A 24935-nucleotide genomic window follows, 5' to 3' on the forward strand; every position below is an offset into this window, starting at 1 on the left:
AGTGACTTGGATGAAGGAATTGAATGTACTATCGCCAAGTTTGCGATGACACAAAAATGGGTGGGAAGGCAAGTGATGAGGATGATACAAATAGTCTATGGAGGGATATAGATAGGTTTATTGAGTTGGAAAAAAAAACCTGGCAGATGGAATATAATGTGGAAAAGTGTGAGGTTATGCACTTTGCCAGGAAGAATAGTAGAGCTGAATATTATTTAAATAGAGAAAGACTGTAGAAAGCTGAAGCACAGTGGGATTTGGAGGTCCTCGTGCATGAATCCCAAAAAGCTAGCACACGTTCAATAGGTAATAGGGAAGGCAAATGGAATGTTGGCCTTTATTTCAAACGGAATGGATATAAGAATAGGGAGGTCTTGCTAAAACTATACAAGGTACTAGTTCAACCACATGTAGAATAATGTGAACAGTTTTGGCCCCCTTATCTAAGGAAAGATGTACTGGCATTGGAGGCAGTCCGCAAAAGGTTCATTAGGTTGATTCCAGATACGGAGGGATTTTCTTATGAGAAGGGTTGGAGTAGGTTGGGTCTGTACTCATTGGAGTGTAGGAGAATGAGAGGCAAACTTATTGAATCATATAAAATTGTTAGGGGCCTTGATGGGGTAGATGCTAAGCGACTGTTTTCCCTTGTGGGAGACTCTCGGGCCAAAAGGCATAAACTCAGAGTAAGAGATCGACCATTTAAGACAGAGATAAGGAGGAGTTTCTTCCCTCAGAGGGCAGTTAATCTGTGCAATTCTTTACCACAGAGAGTTGTAGGGTCCGGGTCGTTTCGTATATTCAAGGCTGACATTTTTAATCAGTAAGGGAATCAAAGGTTATGGGGAAAAGGAAGGAAAGTGGAGTTGAGGATATTCAGATCAGCCATGATCTCATTGAATGGTACAGGAGACTTGATGGGCCAAATGGCCTATATCTGCTCCTATGTCTTATTGTTATGGTCTTAAGGTGTCTCAGTCCAGGGCCTTTTCCCTGTTCTTTATGCAGACATCAGGCCAAAATGATGGTCTGACCTCACATTCACTGGACACATTACTGATGCCCGCACCTTGATGGTGCTTGTCATTGCTGCCAGAATTTTCATGGGCAGGTTCACATAGTTCCGTCATTCTATCTGTGTGCTCTCAGCACCATCTTGTCAGCATCTGTGACCAGTGACACTGGGCTCCTGAAGGGGTCAGATGCTGAAGGCTGATGAAGGATCAGGTGCTTTTAAAGTTTCACAGCTGCATCTCCATGACATGATCCTGATCACAGAATGTAAGCAAGCTGCCTTCAGCCATACCGAAATCAGGTATTCACAGAGGCGATGTGAAGATCTATGGAGTGTCCTCATTGCATGTTATCATCATCCTCCTGCAATCTAGCGACCATTAGGACCTCCGCTGTGTCTACATGACAGGAGCCTTATCACAGATCGTATGTGCGCTGCCATCAACCAGACTGGAGTCAAACATTCACAGATGCAATGTGAGGATCTATGGTGTCTCCTCACTACTTGCTGTCATCATCCTCCACAAATCTTGCAGCTGTGTGCTTCCCGAGCGGGCCTGCCTTGTTTAGCCAGGGCGATGGCCTCATTGCCATCATCGTCATCGAGGAGGACCTCCTCACTCTCATCCCTGTCAAAGTGCTCCTCATCGGAGATGTCCAGCTCTTCCATCTCCTCCTTAGTTAGCTCCTCTCCCCATTGCAGCACCAGGTTGTGAGGGGCACAGCAGGCAACGACAAGGAATGACACTCTTTGTAGACTATAATGTAGGGCTCCACCAGACACCGGAACCTCATTTTCTGCATCCCAATGCTTTGCTTCACCAAAGTGGGAGTTGCAGCATGAGCCTTGTTATATCTATGCTCTGCTGCAGCCTGAGGCCACCGTGTAGGCATGATCAGACACTGTGGGCAGCCTTTGTCCCCAAGGAGCCATCCCTGCAGCCTCTGTGGACCCTGGAAGATGTCAGGAATCTGTGACCAACTGAGAATGTAGGAGTCGTGGACAGTCCCTAGGAACCATGCGCAGACCTGCAGGATGCATTTGTGATGGTCGCACACCATCTGAACATACAGCAAATGGAAGCCCTTGCGGTTGAAATTGTTGACTGTCTGTTGCAACAGAGACATGAGGATCGCATGAGTGCAGTTGATGGCACTTGCACCTTTGGGAAACCTGAGATCTGGGAAAATCTTACATCTGCTCTTACACCCTGGCTTTCTTGGCCCTGGTTGAAATGCACAAAGTTGTGTGCCTTCGTGAAGATGGCATCTGTGACCTCATGGATGCATTTGTGGGTGGAGGCTTGTGATATCCCACAGAGATCACCTGTGGAGCCCTGAAAGGAGCCACTGGCATAGAAATTAAGTGCCGCGGTCACTTTCACGGCCACTGGCAGTGGATATCCTCCATGTCCCCGCGGTACCAAATCCTGCAGCAGCTGGCAGATGTGACCAACCAGCTCCCTAGACATCCGCCGTCTTCAGCGACACTGGTTCTCGGTCATCTTTAGGAATGAAAGGCAGTGTCTGTAGACCATGGGTCTAGCTAGGCACCAATCGGTGACAGCTCACTGTGGCTCTTCAGCGGCATATGTGGGAGCCACAGCCGCCCCTTCTTCCTGAGGGTGCTGCTCCTTCCTCTGCCCAGCCAGGCGCCTCCATCACTCTCTTCTCCTTTGTCTCCACTCTTTGTGCATCACCAAACATACAGCTAAGTCACTAGGGGAAGCAATATCATAGTGCTATTGTAGCTGGGCTAGTAATCCAGATACCGAGGGCAATGCTCTGGGGACCCGGGTTTGAATTCCGTCGCAGTAGATGGTGGATGTTGAATTCAATAAAAATCTGGAATTAAAAGTCTAATGATGACCATGAAGCCATTATGGATTGGCGTAAACACCTAACTGGTTCACTACTGTCCTTTAGGGAAAGGAATCTGTCGTCCTTGCCTGGTCTGGCCGAATGTGACTCCAGACCCACAACAGTGTGGTTGACCTCTGAAATCGTCTAGAAAGCCACTCAATTGTATCAAACTGCCACAAAGTCTTGAAAATGGAATGAAACTAGACAGGCCACCTGGCATTGACCTTGGCAACGTAAACGACATCAGCAAACTCAGCCCTGTTGACCCCACAAAGTCCTCCTTACTAACATCTGGGGGCTAGTGCCAAAATTTGGAGAGCTGTTTCACAGACTAGTCAAGCAACAGCCTGACATAGTCATCCTCATGGAATCATATCTTACAGATAACGTCCCAGGCACCACCAACACCATCCCTGGGTATGTCCTGTCCCATTGGCAGGACAGACCCAGCAAAGGTGACAGTACAGTGTATATAGTTGGGAGGAAGTTGCCCTGGGATTCCTCAACATTGACTCCGGACCGCATGAAGTCTCAAGGCATCAGGTCAAACATGGGGAAGGAAACCTCCTGCTGAGTACCCGTATTGCCCTCCCTCAGCTGATGAATCAGCGTTCCTCCATGTTGAACACCAAATGGAGGAAGCAAGGCCGCAGAATGTACCCTGGGTGGGGGACTTCAATGCCCATCACCAGCAGTGGCTCGGTAGCACCACTACTGACTGAACTGGTTGAGTCCTTAAGGACATAGCTGCTAGACTGGGTCTGCAGCAGGTGGTGAGGGAACCAGCAAGAGGGAAAAACATACTTGACCTCATCCTTACCAACCTGCTTGCTGCAGATGCATCTGCCCATGACAGTATCGGTAAGAGTGACCACTGCATAACTGTTGCTGAGACAAAGTCCCGCCTTCACATTGAGGATACCCTCCAACATGTTGTGTGGCATTACCACCGTGTTATATGAGATAGATTTTGAAGAGATCTAGCAACTCAAGACTGGCCATCCATGAGCCCTTGTGCGCCATCACCATCAGCAGATTTGTACTTGAACACAATCTGTAATTTCATGGCCCGGCATATCCCCCACTCTATCATTACCCATCAAGTCAGGGGATCAACCATGATTCAATGAAGAGTGCAGGAGGGCATGCCAGGATAAGTACCAGGCATACTTAAAAATGAGGAGTCAACCTGGTGAAGCTATAACACATGACTACTTGCCAAACAGCATAAGCAGCAAGTGATAGAGAGAGCTAAGGAATCCCACAGCCAATGGATCAGATCTTAGCTCAGCAGTCCTACCACATCTAGTCATGAATGGTGGTGAACAATTAAACCATTGACTGGAGGAGAAGGCTCCACAAATATCCTCATCCTCAATGTTGGGGGAGCCCAGCACATCAGTGCAAAAGATAAGGCTGAAGCATTTGCTACAGTCTTCAGCTAGAAGTGCCTTCAAACTTAACCAAGAGAGGTTCTTGGAACACTTTATACAAGGTTTCTCTAATGTGTGGCTGCTTCCCTCCGCCCCACCCTGCACGTGCTTGTGCACTACCATCAACCACTGTACAGCCCTTGCCTATCCCCCCATATTGCTTCATCTGCAGTGCAGTCTTTGCTTCCCACCACCCCTCCCCCAACTCACTCCACTGCAGGGCAGCCCTTGCCCTGGCACTGTACTGTCAGCCAGCTGGGAAAAAGCTACTTGCCTGTGCCATCACCTGAATGCACGGCATCTCAACCTTGAAGTCCAAGAGGCTACCCTGGAGAGCGCTGCACAAAGTTACTGTGCACTCACCTCCAAGTTCCCCTCGAAGTACAGCCGCCAGGTGCATGCCTTATATATGCTGTTGTGAAACACAGTGTGCAATCAGGCCAACGTGTTTGGATGATCCAGCATGGGGAGATCCCAGTGGGATGGGCTTATAATGATATCCAGATGTATTACAATGAGGCTCCCAACGTCTGATAGTGAGAAATGCAGCCCGCCATTAACAGGTGGAGTGGACGATTACAAACTGGTTTCATGACATCGTGGAACCGATTTTTGGTCTTATCGCCATATTGTCTTCTCATGCCACTAAACATGCCCAATGTCAGCAGTCACAGAAAATTCCACCCCTTGTCTCTGTAATGATGATTAAATCTAAACCATTTGTCCCTATTTGCCACTTGTTTATCTATTGTATTGCATATGCTTTGTGCATTCAGATTAAGAACATTTTAATTTAATTCTTTTACTCCTGTTCCCTGTAATGACCTTATTCATTGATATACAATTTATATTATACTCTCGGTGCCTTCTTTTCCCACTCTGCTTGTCTTTACCCACATCACTGCACCTCGACCTTTCTCTTTGGATTTCTAAAACTTCCATCATTCAAATCTTCTCCTGCCCTCTGTTAGTTTGAAAATTTGTCCAAAGCCCTAGTTACACGATTGGCCAGGAGACTGGCCCCAGTCCAATTTAAATGGAACTCATCCCAACGGAATAGCTTCCTCTTCCCTGAGTCTAGATGCCAGTACCACAAGGTTTGACACTGCTTCTTCACACATCAGTCTTTGAGCCACTCGTAATTCTCTAATTAGTTTGACCCTGTGCCAATTCACACATGGCTCAGGTAACAATCTACCGATGATTACCTTTGATGTTTTCATTTTAATTTGGACCCTAACTCCACAAACTCTCTTAGCAGAACCTTATTCCTGGTTCTACCTATGTTGTTGGTTCCCACATGGACCATGACAACTGGATCCTCTCTCTCCCTCTCTAAATTTGTCTCCTGCCGTGACCCTGGCACTGGTCAGGCAAAACAACCTTCAGAGCTCCCAGTCCCGGCAGTAGAGAAAAGTTTCTATTCCCATAACTATGCAGTTTCCCATCATCACCACATTCATTTTTGGTCCTGCCACTTAAATGGCGTTGCGCACCAGGTGCCATTGTCAGTCCACTCATTCACCCTACAGTCCTTCTCCTCATCCATACAGGTAGCCAGAACCTGTTGGACAAGAGGCTGATACTCCTCCATCACTACATGCTGGCTCCCCATACCTGCTGGACTCACAGTCACACCCTCCTGCCACTGACTATTGATCAACTCTAAAGTTCTGCTTAACCTAAGGGGTGTGACTGCCTCCTGGAACAAAACGTCCAGGTAACTCTCCCCCTCCCTGATGACTCAGTTGAGTTTGAGAGGGGACCTGATGGAGGTGTATAATATTTTGAGCGGCATAGATAGAGTGGATAGGAAGGCACTTTTTTCATTAGTAGAAGAGTCAATAACCAGGGGGCAAGGATTTAAGGTAAGAGGTAGAAGGCTAAGAGTGGAGTTGAGGAGAAATTTTTTCACCCAGAGGGAAGTGGGAGTCTGGAACTCACTGCCTGAAAGGGTGGTTGTGTCAGAAACTTTTGTAAGATTTAAGAAGTATTTAGGTATTTACTTTTGCTGCCATAGCCTCCAGGGCTATTGGTCATGCGCTAGAAAATGGGATTAGTTTATTCAGACCTTTGTTGACTGGCACAGACACGATGGGCTGAATGACATCCTTCTGTGCTGTAGATGTCTATGAGACTCACAGTGTCTGGTACTCAGAATCTAGCTCAGCAAATCTGAACCAAAGTTGCATAAACTGCAGGCGTTTTCTGCAGAAATGGTTGCCTGGGATTGCGGTGTGTTCCACAGATTCCTACATGCTGCAGTGATATCACACCATCATGTCTGACATGTCTGTCTAACCTTATTTATTTGATTCGTCAATTAGCTATTAATTTACACAGCTGAAGTAACAGAAAGTTATATTCTCTTCATTGGAGTCAAAGGAAGAAGACTCACCAGCTACTGAAGGCAGGAAAACATTAGAAAAAGGAGTACCTTTTTCCCCTCTGCACCAAATTCCCACAAGAACCAAATTCCCACTTCATGCTGTGTCTTTGTTGTACTCAGACATCGGCCAGAATTTTCTGGCCCCGTTGACTTGGCTATTATGGCAGGCGGGAGGAGGGTTGGGGAACAATATGGCAAGAAGGCCAAAAATCATTTTTATGCCGTTGTGAAACAGTTTGGGAACGCCCATTCTATCGGTCAATGGCGGGCCGCGTTTCCCACCACCGCACGTCAAGGACATAATTTTAATACATTTGCATCCAATTATACGGCCTGCACGTCGGAATCATCCCCCTCACATCAAATTTACTGCCTACATCAACGTCTCTTCAGAATGGCGTGCTTCACGACTGCTTGCTGGCGACCTGAACTTTGAGGGGAATTCGGAGATGAATGCACACAACCTTGCTCAGCATGCGAGCATCGCCTGTAGGACATTAAGAAACAGGCGCCGCATATTTGCTGGGGGTACAGGCAAGTCGGTCTTTCCTGGCTGACTATCAGTGTGGTGCTGGGACAAGAACTCCAGTGCGGGTCAGGCCGAGTGTGGGGTGGGATTGGGGGAAGGCAAAACAGACTGAAGAAAGCATCCAAGCACATGCAGTAAGGGGAAGGGGGATGAGGGAAGTAGCCACGCACTTGGAAATGCTTCTCAAAAGTGGGTATTCTGGAGCTCCATTAACACACTTGGAGTTGGGCTCCTGAACCTTTTCTGACCACTCAAGCAACACAAAAGCATGAAAGTGCCACCAAATGCTCCAGAACCCTTCATGCCTTGGGTGCAGACTGCAAATGAATGTGTGTTTTAGGGGGCAGCAGAGCAATTAGCCAACTGGACAAGTTTAAAAATCCTCTTGTGAAAGGTAGCCATAGCACAGGCACTGGTGGAGACACTCACAGTTCCTTGCAATGTCTTTATTAAGCTTTGGACCAGTATCCATTATGGTTCAAGCTAAAGTACAGCTTTGCAGTGCACCTTAGGAGAATGCCTGCACATGAGCTGAGAGTACAACATGCTGTCCAATGGCTGAAGCTGCCACCAATCTGTCAAGTTGAGTAGGATGGAGATGGGCAGGGTTTTGGACAGTCAATGAGCACACTACACATTGGCCATCCAAGTAGTAGGCAGCACTCTCCTGCATACATGAAGGGACCTTCAGACTTAACCAAGAGATGTTCTTAGAGCACTCATGCTAACCCACGCGTCTCTCTCTTTCACCCTGCATGAGCACATCAGGATCATGGAGCCTGATGATTTAGTGGTTTGCCTCATGGCTTACAGAGACCAGGGAAGAAGAAGAAATAATGGTAGAGGTGCCTGGCTCGACAAAGGGAGGTGCATTCCCCAAGGAAAAGTGCTGCAGGGCTTGCTGCGCACGTAGCTGAAGATCCACAGCGAGGCATCGCTCGTAGGTGCCTCTCTAGAGCCAGGGTCTATAGACGGTGCCTATCATTTCTGTAGATGACCGAGAAACAATGTTGCTGAAGTCTGCACATGTCTAGGGAACTGGTTGGTTACACATGACACCTGCTACAGGATTTGACCCAACGAACATGGAGGACATCCATTGCCAGTGGCTGTGAAAGTGACCGTGGTGATCAATTTTTACGCCAGTGGCTCTTTCCAGGGCTCCACAGGTGACCTGTGCAGGATCTCACAAGCCTTCATGCACATGTGCCTCCAGAAGGTCAAGGATGCCATCTTCACGAAGGCACAGAAGTTTGTGCATTTCGCCCAGGATCAGGAAAGCCAGGAAGCAAAAGCATTTGGAGTTGCACAGATCTCAGATTTTCCTCAGATGCAGGGTGCTATTGACCACACTCTTTTGCCGCCGAGATCTCCTTGACAACAAGCAGTCAACAACATCAACTGCAAGGACGTGCACTCTCCGAATGTTCAGCTGGTGTGCAACCACCACAGATACATCCTACAGGTCTATGCAAAATTCCCAGGGAGTGTCCACGACTCTTACACACTGAGCTGGTCTCATATCCCTGACATCTTTCAGGATCCAGAGAGACTGCAGGGTTGGGTCCTCAGGAATAAGGGCTACCCACAGAGACCATGACTGATGACACCCATTTGTGGCCTCAAACTGCAGCGGAGCATCTGTACAATGAGGCTCATGCCGTGCACTGGACTTTGGTGGAACAAAAGATAGGCATTTACAAAATGAGGTTCCTGTGGAGCACTGCAATAAAGTCCCTGGTGGGTGTCGCACATCATCATTGATTGCTGCACGCTCCATAATCTGGCACTGTAACGGTTGTGGGGTGGGGGAGGGTGGGTGGGTGGAGGGGAGCACCTGGCTGAGGAGGAGATAGAAGAGCTGCACATATCCTCTGCTGAAGAGAATGTCAAAGTAGATAATGATGATGAGGTCCTTGAAGGCGAAGGTGTCAGCGATAAGGCCATTGCACTGGTTAGATGAGGCAGGCATGCTTGGGAGGCCTCATAGCCGCAAGATTCATGGTGGGTCATGCTGAGGTGCAGTGAGGACAGTCTTGACATCCTCACCTTGCATCAGTGAACATTTGACTCCTGTGTGGCTGATGGCAGCACACGTACCCTTTGTGATAAGGCTTATGTCATAGAGACAAGTGGAGGCCTTAATAGTTGCTAGATTCCAGGAGGATGATGACAACATGCAGTGAGGACACACCATAGCTCTTCACATTGCCTCTGTGAATGTCTTACTCCTGTCTGGCTGTGATCTGAGTTATATCATGGAGATGCAGCCATGCAACTTTGAATGCACCTGATCCCTTGCCAGCCTTCAGCACCTGACCCCTTTACAGATGCTGAAGGGATGGAAGGCCAGCCCCACCTCAAATGCGCTGAGAGCGCACAGAGAGAATGACGGAACCATGACATTCTGGCAGCAATGACAAGCAACATCAATGTACAGGCATCACTAATGTGTCCAGTGTGTGCTGAACCAAAACATCACTTTGGTCTGAAAGTTGCACACTGCACAGGGAAGAGGCCCTGGACTGAGACACTTGCCTTTATCTTGTACAGGAACCAAGGTTTCACATCTGAGTGACATGAACACTGCTCATCATAACAAGGAGCCATAGGCAATGAAAATATTTGGGAGTTTATTTACAAAAGCGAACACATTAAGTACAAGTAGTTAACACCCATGTCCAGGCTCTGAAACTACATCCTCTTAACCTTCCTAAACCTGCCGCTACATCTTGGTGCTCCCACAACATCCACAAAGGAGGTGGAGGTAGCCTGCTGACTGTTACGCCTGTCTGTGTCCTCTGGAGAGCCGAGTCCTGGATGTCACCAGCCTGCTTTTGGTGTCCTGCTGTATGGCTATGGCACCCTCCTTTGTCTGAGGAGCTGGAGTTGTTGGGGTCACAATAAAAGGGGATTCAGATGGGCCAGACACTCCTAGAGTCACCTGGGTGGATGGCCCCGGGGTGTGTACCTGCTGATCCTCCTCCCTATGGGTGCCTTAGGTCCTCTGGCTGACTCCTTGAGGAGGAGAAGCTGGAGTGAGATTGAGCTGCCCTGCACCCCCATTGCATTGACACTGTTGGAGGCCAATTAAGGCATCAGCGATGGAGCTCAGCCCACATAGCACAGCAGGATTAATGTCCTGGAGCAAAGTCTCCATGGCTGCCACCATCCTACCAATGGTAACCTTGATGTGTTGACATACTGGCGCTAACATCTCAGACTGAAGGTGGACGGATGCCTCCGCCGTGCCTTGCAATATGAGGAGTGCAGCAGACTTCCTGATACTTCTGAGCTTGCTTTTGCAGCTTCAGCAACTGAGATATGACTGAGTCCAGAGGCTCCTCATCTGACTTAGACTTAGCAGATTTCTGGCATCTAGCAGCCCTCCGAGTTCCAGAAACCTGAGAAGTCCCTGCTGCCACCTGCTGTGGATCAGGCAGTGCAACATGCTCACCAGATTGTGATCCTGAAGCTACTCTAGAACAGTGTCCCACTGAGGTGTGTGTCGCTGCGCTGTTGGTGGGCAAGGTCTTCAATTGGAGTGTCATCAGATTCTTCTTCTGGGGCGGCTTTGGAGTTTGAGCCAAGGACATGCTCATTGAGCTGCTCGGTTGCTTCCCAGATGTGTCTGCCAAAGGAAGTAGATACATGGCAGGGGACTATGGAACAGCAGAACTGACTCACAGCATGGTTGTCTGATGAATGTTGCACTACTGATTTCCTCACTTGGTTGAGCACCACCAGCCTCACCATCAGCACAGGAATGGTTCACATCATTGCTGGCCAGCTGGATGACCATTTTCAAACTCTGTGAGGACCTTGATGTCAGGCATTCCTCCACCAGTCTGCGACCTCTCCCTTTTATTGTGTGCCAGCTTGTCCTCCATGAATACAGATGAAGAGAGTGTAACAGGACATCTACCAGGCCAGATGACAAGCGTGGATGGTGAGTGGTGCCATGGACAGGATGAGGCTACGATATGCAGGGCAGACGAAGGTGTGTGTAAGAGTGAATGGCGATGTCCCTTGAATTGACAGTGAGTGAGAACCCTGTGGATGTATGATGGGTTTGTGAGTGTGTGAGTTGAGAGTGATGAGGAGTGTGACTTACCCTGGTAGAATGGAGGTGGTCACTCATTCCCTTTTGGTGCTCGGTGGCTGTCCTCTTTTGAAGGGTGTTGGTGCTGACTACAGCTGCCACCACCTCTCGTGCTGGTTTGATGGCCTTGCTTGCTGGTCTTCATCCAGAGCAGGGGTAGAGGACTTCACAGCAGACCTCCACTGTGTCCAGTAGATGCCTGAAGGAGGCAGCATGTTTCCTCATTTTGGCAGCCATGACTCTGCAGCAGCTTCTGATCTCTTACAGAGTACTAGCCCAGTGTAAGGGCGTCAGGATTACAGAAGGCCTGAGGTGACGGCAGAGCAGGTGAATCAGAGGCCAACCTGCCAGCGATCCAACATTTTTCTCAGGAATTCATTGTTAATGAGGGACATGCCGGGAATGGGATGATGCAGTGCCAAAACCCACAATTGTAGCCGATGGGTAAAACATCGGCTTTCCTGCCCGCTACCGCACTTTGTGCAAACCTGGGACAATTCCACCCATCATCTCCTTTCCGTGCAACCCCTTACTGCATGAGGAGTTATCTATTTTGGATTATAATGAGTCCAGGAAAGCAATTAGCAATGTGCAGTTGAACAAGGAAGGTACAATCTTTGTGGTACTTGCTTGAAAATGCCATTTTAATCTGTAGAATCATAGAATCTTAGAACTGTACAGAGCATTGTTGAAACCACACAGAGTATTGTGCACAGTTTTGCTGTCCTTCATTAAGGAGGAATTGCATTGAAGGCAGTCCAGAAAAGGTTCACTAGGCTTATTCTTGGGATGAGGGCTTTGTCCTGTGAGTAATGGTTGAGCAGGTGGGCCTATGTTCATTGGAGTTTAGAAGAATGAGAGGTTGCAGACCCAGACCAAAACTTACCCCATAATCTAATGATCTGAGCTGAATGCAGAAGTTACGCGGAAACATAGAAACTAGGAGCAGGTGTAGTCCATTCGGCCCTTCGAGCCTGCTCCGCCATTCTTTATGATCATGGCTGATCATCCAATTCAAAAGCCTGCTCCCACTTTCTCCCCATACCCTTTGATCTCTTTCACCCCAAGAGCTATATCTAACCCCTTCTTGAAAGCATACAATATTTTGGTCTCAACTACTTTCTGTGGTAACGAATTCCACAGGCTAACCACTATCTGGGTGAAGAAATTTCTCCTCATTTCAGTCCTAAATGGTCTACCCCATATCCTCAGACTGTGACTCCTTCAACATCGAGAACATCCTTCCTGCATCTACCCTGTCTAGTCCTGTTAGAATTTTATAGGTTTCTATGAGATCCCCCCTCATTCTTCTGAACTCCAGCGAACATAATCCTAATCGACTCTATCTCTCCTCATATGTTAGTACCGCCATACCAGGAATCTGTCGGATAAACCTTCACTGCACTCCTTCTATAGCAAGTACATCCTTCCTCAGATAAGGAGACCAAAACTGCACATAATATTTCAGGTGTGGTCTCACCAAGGCCCTGTACAATTGCAACAAGACATCCCTGTTCCTGTACTCGAATCCTCTGGTTATGAAGGCCAACATACCATTTGCCTTTTTTACTGCCTGCTGCACCTGCATGCCTACCTTCAGTGACTGGTGTACAGGGAGACCCAGGTCTCATTGCATATTCCCCTCTCTCAATTTATAGCCATTCAGATAATAATCTGCCTTCCTGTTTTTGCTACCAAAATGGATAACCTCCCATTTATCCACATTATACTGCATCTGCCATGCATTTGCCCACTCACTCAGCTTTTCCAAATTGCACTAAAGCATCTCTGCATCCTCCGCACAGCTCACCCTCCCACCCAGCTTTGTGTCATCTGCAAATTTGGAGAGATTACATTTAGTTCCTCATCTAAATCCTTAATATATATTGTGAATAACTGGGGTCCCAGCACCGATCCCTGCGGTACCCCACTAGTCACTGCCTGCCATTTGGAAAAAGACCCATTTATTCCTACTATTTGTTTCCTGCCTGCCAACTAGTTTTTTATCTATTTCAAAAAACTACCCCCAATTCCATGCGCTTTAATTTTACACACCAATCTCTTATGTGGGACTTTGTCGAAAGCCTTCTGAAAGTCCAAATAAACCACATCCACTGGTTGCCCCTCATCAACTCTACTAGTTACATCCTCGAAAAATTCCAGTAGATTTGTCAAGCATGATTAACTTTTCGTAAATCCATGCTGACTCTGTCCGATTCTGCAAGTTAATGGTGAAGACACATAAGGAAGAATTATATTACCTTGTACCATTAGCAAGGAGCTATGCTTATCAGAGTATAGATCAGAGAAATTGTTACAGCTGTGTAATCCTACCATTAACCCATCCTACCTTTGAGAATAGTTCCTGTAGGTGTTTGGGTTGGTGAGTGTATCTGGCAGTGTTTTGTCCTCTTACTGCCTGAAAGTGCAGAGGGACTTAGAAACAAGAATAGGCCATTCAGTCACATGTGCCTCTTCTGCCTTCTATTCTATTATGACTTTTTTAGGCCACAAAAGAACCCTGCATGTAGAGATAGAGGGAACAGAAGTGCTCCACCTTAATGCTGTGGCCACTGCTAATTCATGCTTTCCCACTTCCCTCTCACATCCAACCACTGCCAAACACACCATCTGTTTTGGTTAGCTCAAATGCCAGCTGAAATTAGTCAAGCCCTAACAGATGAACTTGCCAGGGCACTCTATTTGTGTCTTCAGCTCGGGCAGGCAGTGATGATGAGATTTCAGGAAAAAATCAACATGATTCTCAGAACTCTCAATTATGTTTTGTCTTGGTTGCATGTTGAATAGATTACATCTGGTTTCAAATGCTTATGAATTTAGATCCCAAGGAGATATGATTGGCTAGATCCTCCTCCCTTGCTCTGTAAGCCTTAATTTAGGAAAATAGGACAGGGTTAAAGTGAAATGAAAGCAATGGATGAAAGTCCTTCCCTCTACCAACAACCTGCCAATAGCAGCAAAATCCAGTTGGAAAAAATATATTTAAAATTTACAAATAATTCTTAATTTCAGAAACAACCAAATTCTACTTAATCTTTCTTGAATATTTGTGATTTTATTTACTCATTTCTTAAATGGACTAAAATATTTATTTTTGCGCTTAGAGACATGGATGTTACTTGTGCACTTGGCATAAATTTAAAAAGTAATCATGCTAGTTACATCTTTGTGTCTCAGACTTTCTTTCTTGTATCCTTTGACATAGAGCGTAGACGGGTTGGATTTACAGAGGATCATCCAGAAGAACATATATCTTTTAAGATCCGTGGCCCTGTTAAACCAGATATTCATCATGTCAAAAAAAATGAGGAGTTTGAAAAGGTAGAAAGTGCTTTTGTAATGGACTAATGATTGAGGAAAGGAACACAAGAAATGTGAGGTTATCATATTCTATGTGCAATAAACCTTAAGGGATTCTGCTTAGCCACCAAAACTTGCACCTAAGTTTGTAAGAGACAAAGAAGTTGATGGTTTGCCTAGTGATGATTTAACTCGTCTGTTGCCAAGAAGGTAAGTACAGCTTCATGTCAAAAAAACTTTGTATCTTAATAACAAGTGTTCACATTTTTTGCATAAATTTAACCCGTGGAAACAATGTTTTCGTACTCTCAGTGGCCTTCACATCCTTCCAAAAGAATGTGGTAACCAGAAATGGAAACGGTACTCTCACTGTGGCCTAAGCAGAGCTTTATAAATGTTCAGTGAAGTGAGGTGAGAGTGACTATATTTGATATCCAGGCAGCATTTCATCGGAATGTGGCACCAAGGAGCCCATGCAAAATTAATATCAATAGGAATTGGGAACAAAACTCTACACTAGAGTTTTGTCATACTTAGAGTCATACTTCGCGCAAAGGAAGATAGTTGTGGGTATTAGAGGACAATCATCTCAGCCTCAAGACATTGTTGCAGGAGTTCCTCAGTGTATTGTCCTCGGCCCAACTATGTTCAGCTGCTTCAGCAATGATCTTCCTTCCATCATAAGGCTGTAAGTGGGGATATTCGCTGATAAATGTGTGGTGTTCAGTGCCATTTGCTACTCCTCAGATACTGAAGCAGTCCATGTGTGCATGCAGAGAAACCTAACTAACATTTAAGTTTTGGGCTGATAAATGGCAAGTAACATTTGCGCCACACAAGTGCCAGACAATGACTATCTCCAACAAGAGAGAATCTAACCTTGATGTTTGCAGAATGACAGAATTGTTACAGTACAGAAGGAGGCAATTTGGCTCATTCTGTCTGCACCAGCTGTCCCTAGGAACAATTTACCTAATACTTTCTCCCCATACCCCTGCACATACTTCCTTTTCAGATAACAATCCAATTCCCTCTTGAATGCCTCAATTAAACCTGCCTCCACCATACTTTCAGGCAGTGCATTCCTGTGTTCTGTCCTGTGCACACCTCAAGACCTCCAAGGGGACATTGGCGGACTCCATGGAGATCCTAGTCCAGGAGATCTTGCTGGAGATTAGCACACACCTACACTCCACCACAGTAGCCATGGGGGAGCTTTTGCAGTTGGCATGCAAGACAAGAAAAGGCACCTTGACCTCCCTCCATGGGCCCCTTCCCCTCAAGGACTCAGGCTTGGGCATTCAGGCACCCAAAGGAGAGGCAACTGGACACCCCAGATCATACATTCAGGAACCTCAGAGGTAGTACGGACCTTCTGAGTCCCCTTTTCCTGTGACCCCTTCAACCTCATCCTCTGTCCTTGCAGAAGGAGCAGCTGGCCCACAGGAGGCCAGCCAAAGGAAGCCCTCCAGGCCTCAGCTCTCCAGAGGACAGCCGCCAAAGTCATCAAAGGCAACAGGGCCATTAGTCAGCATGCTGCCTCCACCCCTATTGTAGATGTCAGGGGAGCACTTGGAAGAAGCAGTAGGCGATGGGAAATAAAGAGATTTTGATCACAACTGGTTGCATGGGTGAACAAATGATTGTCACTATTATAAATTATGTAAATATAATCACTTCCACTGTAATAATTTCCACTGTTTTGGTTCACCATAGTTCTTAAGGCTTAGAGAAGCTCCTCCCCCTCCACCCACCACCTCTCCTGTGGACACCCGACTCCTTCGTGTGAATCTGCAGGGAGAAGGTTATGTGGTTTGGCGTTTGTGACCCATGTACAAGCACTCTTCTGCATACGCTGAGCCTTCATCCATCAAAGTCTCATATCCCAGGTCCCTAGCATTGTCTAGCTGGGGTTTCTTTCAGTTGTCCAGCTGAGATGATCTGTATTTCCACCAACTCACAGAACCAACTCCCATGCAGAATCTCAGGGCTTCCAACATGAGGCTCTATTTAGTTTTTGACCAAAACAGCACGGTGGTTCTGACATCCTTCCTGTGCTCTGGCATCATTTCCCCTCCCCCAGTCACCCATACCCTTTCCCCCATCACCATTGACCACCTGCCCCCCCCCACCCCACCATTACCTTTGACCTTCCCATCATTACCTTGCAACTCACTCCCTTTTCCTTTGATAATGTCCAGGTGAACATATACGTTTCCTTCCTCCCGGAAAATGCCACCCCAGTTTACATTGACTTGCCCACCCTCAGGAGACCCGCAGGAGGCCCACCTCCCCAAATCAGTGTGTACCTACACCTCACCAATGACCCTTGCCGCCTCTTCACGCGACATCATTGCACCCTCATCTTCGCACCCTACTGGCTCCCTCTGCTCCCTCTAACCCTGACCATTCCCTCGTACCATGCCTACCCTGAGTTCGCTCCCCAGGAGTAACCCCTCCACCACTTCACACCTGGATATAGCCCCTCCCCCTTCACCTGGACGTCCCCCCAATGCCCCTTCATACTTGACATAACCCTCACCTCCTTCACACCTGGACACAACTACCTCCCCTAATGCCTGGCAACCAACGTGGCCCTTCCATACCTCCCATTCCATTCCCTCTGCTGCCTTGCTACACCCCTGTAATACCTTTTCCAGCACTTCTGAACACCCCTCTAGGCTTCCACACCTGCACCACATCTTCACTCCTATCCTAGCCTTCTTTAACCAACCACCCCGCGCCCCCCCCCCCCCCACCGACCAACAGCCTCTTGCCACCCAGTAGTACCTCAGTGCCTCCAGCTGCCTTCCATCCTGCGGCTGGAGGATCCAAACCCATAGCGAAATCCCTGGAATAAGGTCTCAAGATTGAGCGAAGTCCCTGGAAGAAGGTCGAAACCCATGGTGAAGACCCCGGAAGAAGGTCCAAACCCATGGCAAAGTCCCTGGAAGTAAGTCCGAAGCTTGAGCAAGGTTGCTGCTTGGAGAACTCCCACCTTCTGGAAGCTGCTTTGTGGAGGACCCTGTGGATGAAGCTCCACCCACCCTTTGCTGCACATGGTGCTCTGATGTCTAGTAGCTGGAGGCCTCCATCTTCTCATTGGATGTCCGCAAGTTGACCAGACTTTTGCATGCCACATTGCTCCAGATGTGGTCTGGACTGGTGTGTTTTCCTGCTGGCTTCGGAGAGAATCTGATGTGGGGGTAAGATTCCAGCTGGGCTTTCATCTGCATCCAATTAGCGATTTGCAAATAGGTTTCACACCAGCCTCTAGCGGGAATCGTGATCTGCCATGGCAGGCAGTATCGGAAGAGCCTGCCATCATTAAGAACCCATATTATTGTTTCACCAACCCTTGTGTATGATTGGCACACATTCAGTGCTGGCCGTGTGTGACACCCCAGTGTACTTGCACACTTAGACTGCCTGATGCCCTTATGACAATGTCAGTTTACGGTGAGCAGACAGTGTATTTACCCTGGTAGAATGCAGCAGGCCATTCCTCCTCTTCCTGTAATGCTGGGTGAGGTACATTGTGCCCCACGGGCTCTAACCTCCACTGCAACCTTCATTTATGCTGCCATGGTCAGACAGGAGGGCCTCTTGCTCCCACCCCGGGGAAACAGTACCTCCTGCCTTTCCTGGATAGCCTGAAGGAGAATCTGCAGGGAGATATCACTGAATTGTGGGGCCACAGTTTCCTTAGGCATGTTTGTTAACACAGATCTGGAGCTACTGGCTTGCAGTGGCTGTCCAGGTGCCCATTTAATATGGCACTTTTGGACCTTCGACACCATGAGGTAACGGACGTTCCCACCAGGGATTTGCCATGCTCTACCATAATGAATAAGTAATGAGCTAAACAGCACAAGATTGCACATGTTCAGCCATCCCTCCCAGCAGTGGGAATCACTCCCACTTTCTTGCCTGCCACCGAACTTAAACTTCAGAGCGGAAGATTCAACCCAATGTTGTAACCTTTGATCAGAACAGTTCTGATGAGAGTTTATGACCTGAAATGTTAACTCTGTTTCTCTCTCCACAGATGCTGCCAAACCTGTTGTGTTTTTTCACATTTCCTCTGTTTATTTCAGATTTCCAGTGCCCACAGCATTTTGCTTTTTTGATTGATGAGGGCAGTTGCCCATGATTTCAAGGTGACATTCAGCTGAGTGCAGCACCAAAGAGCCAGTGATGACCACCACCTGGACCATCTCCACAATCTCTGCCACCAGCCGTCCAGTTCACTGTTTCATTTCACCACTATCACACCTCCCACAGCACCCAATCACTTCCTAATCCCCTTCCTAATTGTGGCCTAATTCCCTCACTGATTGCTGCCTCCTATTTCCTGGTCGCCATTTCCCTCTTCTAATCACTGACTCCCCTCTCCTTGTCATCATCATCTCCATCTTTCACTATGCTTGAATGGGACTCGGAGAGCTGGGACTTTTGTGATGGCTTAAATGGCCCCATTCTTGGCTTCAAAATTCTATGAATCTATATGATAAATGCTCATTTAGTCATTAATAATAGATAATCATGAACCACTTTATCAATCCTCAAGGTGTTTTTTATTCTGTTTTATTTATTTTTTGTGTTCTAGGATATTAAAGAGCTTTATGCATATTTTAGCCATCATTTCATCGATGCATTAGTGAAATGTACATTTCTGTCATTAAATGCTCTGAAAAGAAGAGTCTTCAAGTAAGTGTTGCTTTGCGACAACTTTTTTTACTCTATCTTTTAGAATATAGGGATAATTTTACAAAATTATTCTCCCAGAATAGAGCTTTCTTTATCATGAAAAATCTGGGAAATTGAAGGTGCACCTGAGGATGTTCCCAGGCTACAATGGAAAGCTGCCAAATGTGCCCCTGATGGACCCAGTGTGACCTTTTACCTGCTGACAGCAAGCAACAGGGATCACATATTATTGGATTCAATGTGATCAGTCAAGCCAAAATTACTGAAAATCTGAATCTCGTATCAGCTTTTAAGGGGGCTTGGATTAAGGAATCCCAGGCAAGAATATTGTCAACACAGGAAAAAAAAAGGATGCTTTCTGCATTTGATGCAAAGTGCACAAAATCATCCTTATGCAAAAAAACACATTTGTTCCAAATGTTACGAGAAGGGCATGCAAAGCAAAATTGGATAATGGGTCACGTTCATGTGAAAAATCAGACTTAAGCAAAAATATTTTTCGAGATTTAAGGAAATTGGTTCTCAGAAGAGGCATAGATGTAAATGGAAGAAAATGGAGGCCAGAAAAGATATTTGGAAGAAGATCGTGAGTGGCTGTGGTACTGATAGCAAGACCTTTTCACTTATAATAAATGTTATTTGAAATTAGGGGTAGAATTTTACGTCCCGTGAGCAGGCGTGCACCAGACCCGATAGGGTGTAAAATCAAGTGAGGCGACATCAGGCGAAAGTCCTGACATCATTACGTACTTGCGTGACATTCCGCTCGGTTGGGCATGTGCAAAAGTCAGAAGCATCCCTGAGAGGACAATTAAGCCCAACAGCCCAATTGTCTCTGATTTTTCATGGGCTGTCCAACCTTACAGTTGGCAGATGGGTGAATTGGCCAGGTGGCCTTTACATTCTTAACCAAACCTTATCCAAGGGCAGGATGAAATCTCCATTATGAAATAAAATTAAAATATATATCTGTGGCCAACGTTTTTATGATGTATGCTTTCAGGTGCATGATTATGATGCATGGACATTTCATTACAGCTTTTTACACCTTTATTTCATCATTTGCAGATCTGCAGCTCTCTGAGCCAGATGGCAGCCTTCAGGGAGCGCTCTTGCAGCACTCACCCTTGCCCTCTTCCCACCCCCACCCCGGTTGTGCTGAGCTTTTCAGTGCGTTCATGCTGGCTAGCCACTAATTGGCCAGCCAGTGTGAAATTGCAGCTGGGAATTCGTTTCCCGGCCACTCCCAGGCCTGCCAATCACGTGGGTCTTCCAATGGAAAAATTCAGGCCTAAGGGTTGTATTGGGCTATTGCAAGGTTTTTCATTGTTTTTTCAGGTGGACTTCCAGGATGTGACAGAGGTTTTATATTGGATTAAACATCAATTTTCACTACAAAATAGGCATAATAAATTACCAATGACACATTGTAGGATTGATGCTAAAGTTAGAAAACTAGATACTGCGGATGCTAGAAATCTGAAATAAAAATTGAAAATGCTGGAAATACTCACAATATCTGTGGAAGAGGAACAGTTAACATTTCAGGTTGGCATTGAAGGACCCTTCATTAAAACTCTGATGAAACATCACCCACTTCAAACCCACCAGCGGGTAAAGTATAAAATCAAGGCTAGTATTATATGACTGGTCCCTTTAATCTTCTAGTCAATGGTAATCCTTAGCATGCTGATCCCATCCCTAATTGTCCTTGTTCAGAGGGCATTTTTAAGAGTCAACCACATTGCTGTGGGTCTAGCATCACATGTAGGCCAGACCAGGTATGGACAGCAGATAGCCTTCTCCAAAGGGCATGAGTGAGATGGATGTTTACAACAATCAGCAATGATTTAGTGGTCATCATCAGACTTTTAATTCCAGATTTTTATTGGATTCATCTTCCAAGATGGGATTTGAACCCAGGTTTCCTGTATTCTCTGGAATAGAGGTCCAGTGACTATGCCACTGCCTCTCCTTGTTGGAAATGGTCAATGCCTGACATTTATGTGATGCTAATGTCAGCCCAAGCCTGAATATTGTCCAAATATTGCAGCCTGTATGGAGAAAGTACCTAAGGAGTTGCAAGTGATACTGAACAATGTTAGCGAACATTCCCACTTCTGACCTTATGTTGGAGGGAAGGTCAAGCAGCTGAAGATTATTTGGCCCAGAACACTGTCCTGAGGGACTCATACAGAAATGCCTTGGGCTGAGATGGCTGTTTTCCAACAGTGATACTCTTCTTCCTTTGGGCTAACTATGACTCCTGCCAGTGGAGTGTTTTCTTCCTGATTCCCATTGACTTCAATTTTTCTAAGGCTCCTGATGCCAAGCTTGGTCAAATGCTGCCTTAATGTCAGAAGCAGCCACTTTTGCTTTACCTCTGGAATTCAGATCTTTTGTCCATGCTTGGACCAATGAGTTCCGGAACTGAATGGCCTGAGTGGAGCCTGAGAACCCAAACTGAGCACTAATCAGAAGCAGACTTGCGTGAGAAGGGCAGCAGCTGTGGGACATAAAAAACGACGGCAGAGAGGGGGGCCCAGCACCTGAAGAGTAGACATGTGTGAGAAGGGCAGTGGCGGCGGGAGATAAAAACCGCCGGCAGAAAGCCCCTTCAACCTGTTTCTACCTGTCAGAGCCGAAGTGTTAAATCAAAGGAAAACAGGTGGTGATTGGTGGGTATCTCTATCATGTATCTTTTGATTGGCCAAATGGTTTAAATCAGGAGACATTATCACAGCTGAAGAGTACAGTTGAGAAATTCACTTCTGAAATATTTAACATCCAAATTAATTAATTAAATAGAGTAGAGGTGGCTGGGCAGGCATTGTGTAGTATGTGGGAACTGGTGGACGCTGGTGCGAATCTGCAGCAAGTGTTGGCTGCTCGAGGAACTTCAGCTCAGAATTGATGAGCTAGAGTCTGAGCTGTGGACACTGCGACACATCAGGAAGGGGGAGAGTTACCTGGACACTGTTTCAGGAGACAGTCACACCCCTTAGATTAAACACATCAAATTTGGACCATGGTCAGCGACAGGAGGGTGTGACTGCAAGTGAGGCAGGTATGGGGACCCAGAATTTAGCTTTGGAAGCGCCTCATCCAGTGCCCTTGTCAAATAGGTATGAGGTTCTTGCTCCCAGTGTGGTTGAGGGCACAGACTACAGGGAGGGTGAGCGAACTGACCACAGCATCATGGTACAGAGTGCCATTCAAGGGGGGGGAGAAAAGAGAAATGTAGTAGTAATGAGAGATAGCATAGTTAGGGGAATAGGTACTGTCCACTGCAGCAAAGGCTGTGTTGCCTACCTGGTGCCAAGGTTAAGGACATCTCTTCTGGGCTGGAGAGGAACTTGGAGTGGGAGTGGAAGGATCCAGTTGTCGTGGTCCACGTAGGTACCAACGACATAGAAAGGACTAGGAAAGAGGTTCTGCTGAGGGACTACGAGCAGCTTGGGGATAAATTAAAAAGCAGAACCACAAAAATAATAATCTCTGGATTACTAACTGAGCCACATGCAAATTGGCATAGGGTAAATAAGATTAGAGAGGTAAATGTGTTGCTCAAAGATTGTTGTGGGAGAAATGGGTTCAGATTCATGGGCACTAGCACCGGTAATGGGGAAGGAGTGAGCTGTTCTATTGGGACAGGCTTCATTTGAACCATGCTGGGACCAGTGTCCTGGTGAATTGTATAACTAGGGTTGTAGGTGGGGGGGTGGGGTGTGGGTGGTGGGTGGGGGGGAGGGACAGTTCAATTGAAGGGAAGTTTAAAAGATCGAAAAGAAATGAGAGAGCAGAGGTGCAGGGTAGTGAAGAGGCAAACAATAATCAAAGCCACAGGAAGGGGTAGAAAACATAAGCAGAAGAGTGCAGCAGAAATTAGAACCAGAATGAGTAATAATGGGAAAAAGTCAAAGCTTAAGGTTCTTGGGCTGGAGAGGAAGTTGGAGTGGGAGGGGAAGAATCCAGTTGTCGTGGCCCACCTAGGTACCAACGACATAGGTACCTAGGTAGGACTAGGAAAGAGGTTCTGCTGAGGGACTACGAGCAGCTTGGGGATAAATTAAAAAGCAGAACCACAAAAATAATAATCTCTGGATTACTAACTGAGCCACATGCAAATTGGCATAGGGTAAATAAGATTAAAGAGTTAAATGTGTTGCTCAAAGATTGTTGTGGGAGAAATGGGTTCAGATTCATAGGCACTGGCACCAGTACTGAGGAAGAAGAGAGCTGTTCTGTTGGGACGACCTTCATTTGAACTAGTGTCCTGTTGAATCATATAACTAGGGTTGTAGGTAGGACTTTAAACTAATTACTGAAGGGAAGTTTAAAAAATCAGAAAGGAAGGAGAGAGCAGAGATGCAGGGTAATGAAGAGGAGAATGAAAATCAAAGTGTGACAGGAAGGGACAGAAAATATAAGCAGAAGAGTGCAGTAGAAATTAGAACCAGAATGAGTAATAAAAAGTCAAAACTTAAGGCTCTTTATCTGAATGTATGCAACATTTGTAACAAGATAGATGAGTTGGTGGCACTAATAGAAATAAATGAATATGACTTGATAGCTATTACAGAGATGCGGTTCCAAGGTGACCAAGGCTGGGAACTCAGTATTCAAGGGTGTTCAACGGTACAGAAAAATAGGCCAAAAGAAAAAGGAGGTGGGGTAGCTTTGGTAATAAAGGAACATATCAATATGGTGGTGAGCAGTGATATAGGTGCAATAGATTGTGATGTGGATTCAGTTTGGGTGGAAATAAGGAATAGCAAGGGAAAGAAGTCATGGGTGGGAGTCATCTACAGGCCCCCAATGAGTTGCCTCACTGTAGGACAAAGTATAAATCAGGAAATAATGGAGGCGTGTAGGAAGGGCACTACAACTGTCATGGGTGATTTTAATCTGCATATTGACTGAATGAATCAGATTGGTAGGGGAAACATGGAAGACGAATTTGTAGAGTGCATCAGGGATTGTTTCTTAGAGCAATATGTTGCAGCACCTACCTAGGTACAGGCTATTTTAGATCTAGTAATGTGTAATGGGTATGATTTAATAAGAGATATCATAGTTAAGGATCTCATAGGGGGTAGAGATCACAATATGGTAAAATTTCAAAATCTGCTTGAGGGTGAGCAACTAGAGTGTCAAACCAGTGCCGTCAACTTAAAAAGTGGCAATTACAGAGGCATGAAGAAAGAGTTGTCTTAAGCTGGCTGGGAAAATAAATTAAGTGTAAGGTCAGTGGATGAGCAGTGACAGACATTTAAGCAGGTATTTCATAATACTCAGCAAAAATTTATCTTGGTCAAAAAGAGGGACTCGATGAGAAGGATGAACCACCCGTGTTTAACAAAACTGGTCAAGGAGAGTATACCAAGGAGAGTAAATAATCAAAAACTAAGGCATACAAAGTGGCGAAAACTAGTGGTAGGCCAGAGGATTTGGAATTTTTTAGGAATAAGCAGCAGATGACGACAAAACTAATTAAGAGGGAGAAAATTGATTATGAAAGTAAGTTGGCAAGAAATATAAAAATAAATGGCAAGAGCTTCTCCGGGTATACAA

The 24935-nt window shown here is 46.3% G+C and overlaps 1 protein-coding gene across 1 annotated transcript in view; it reads left to right on the top strand.

Moving 5' to 3' along the window:
- Positions 1–24935, top strand: part of LOC121278118 (dynein heavy chain 8, axonemal-like) — a 2067071-nt gene that overhangs the window by 715903 nt on the left and 1326233 nt on the right. The window contains 4 exon segments of the mRNA XM_041188205.1: positions 14557–14672; positions 14776–14861; positions 18379–18454; positions 19261–19361. Of these exon segments, the coding sequence (XP_041044139.1) occupies positions 14557–14672; positions 14776–14861; positions 18379–18454; positions 19261–19361 (379 nt within the window).

Source organism: Carcharodon carcharias, chromosome 5 (assembly GCF_017639515.1).
Source record: "Carcharodon carcharias isolate sCarCar2 chromosome 5, sCarCar2.pri, whole genome shotgun sequence".
NCBI lineage: Eukaryota > Metazoa > Chordata > Chondrichthyes > Lamniformes > Lamnidae > Carcharodon > Carcharodon carcharias.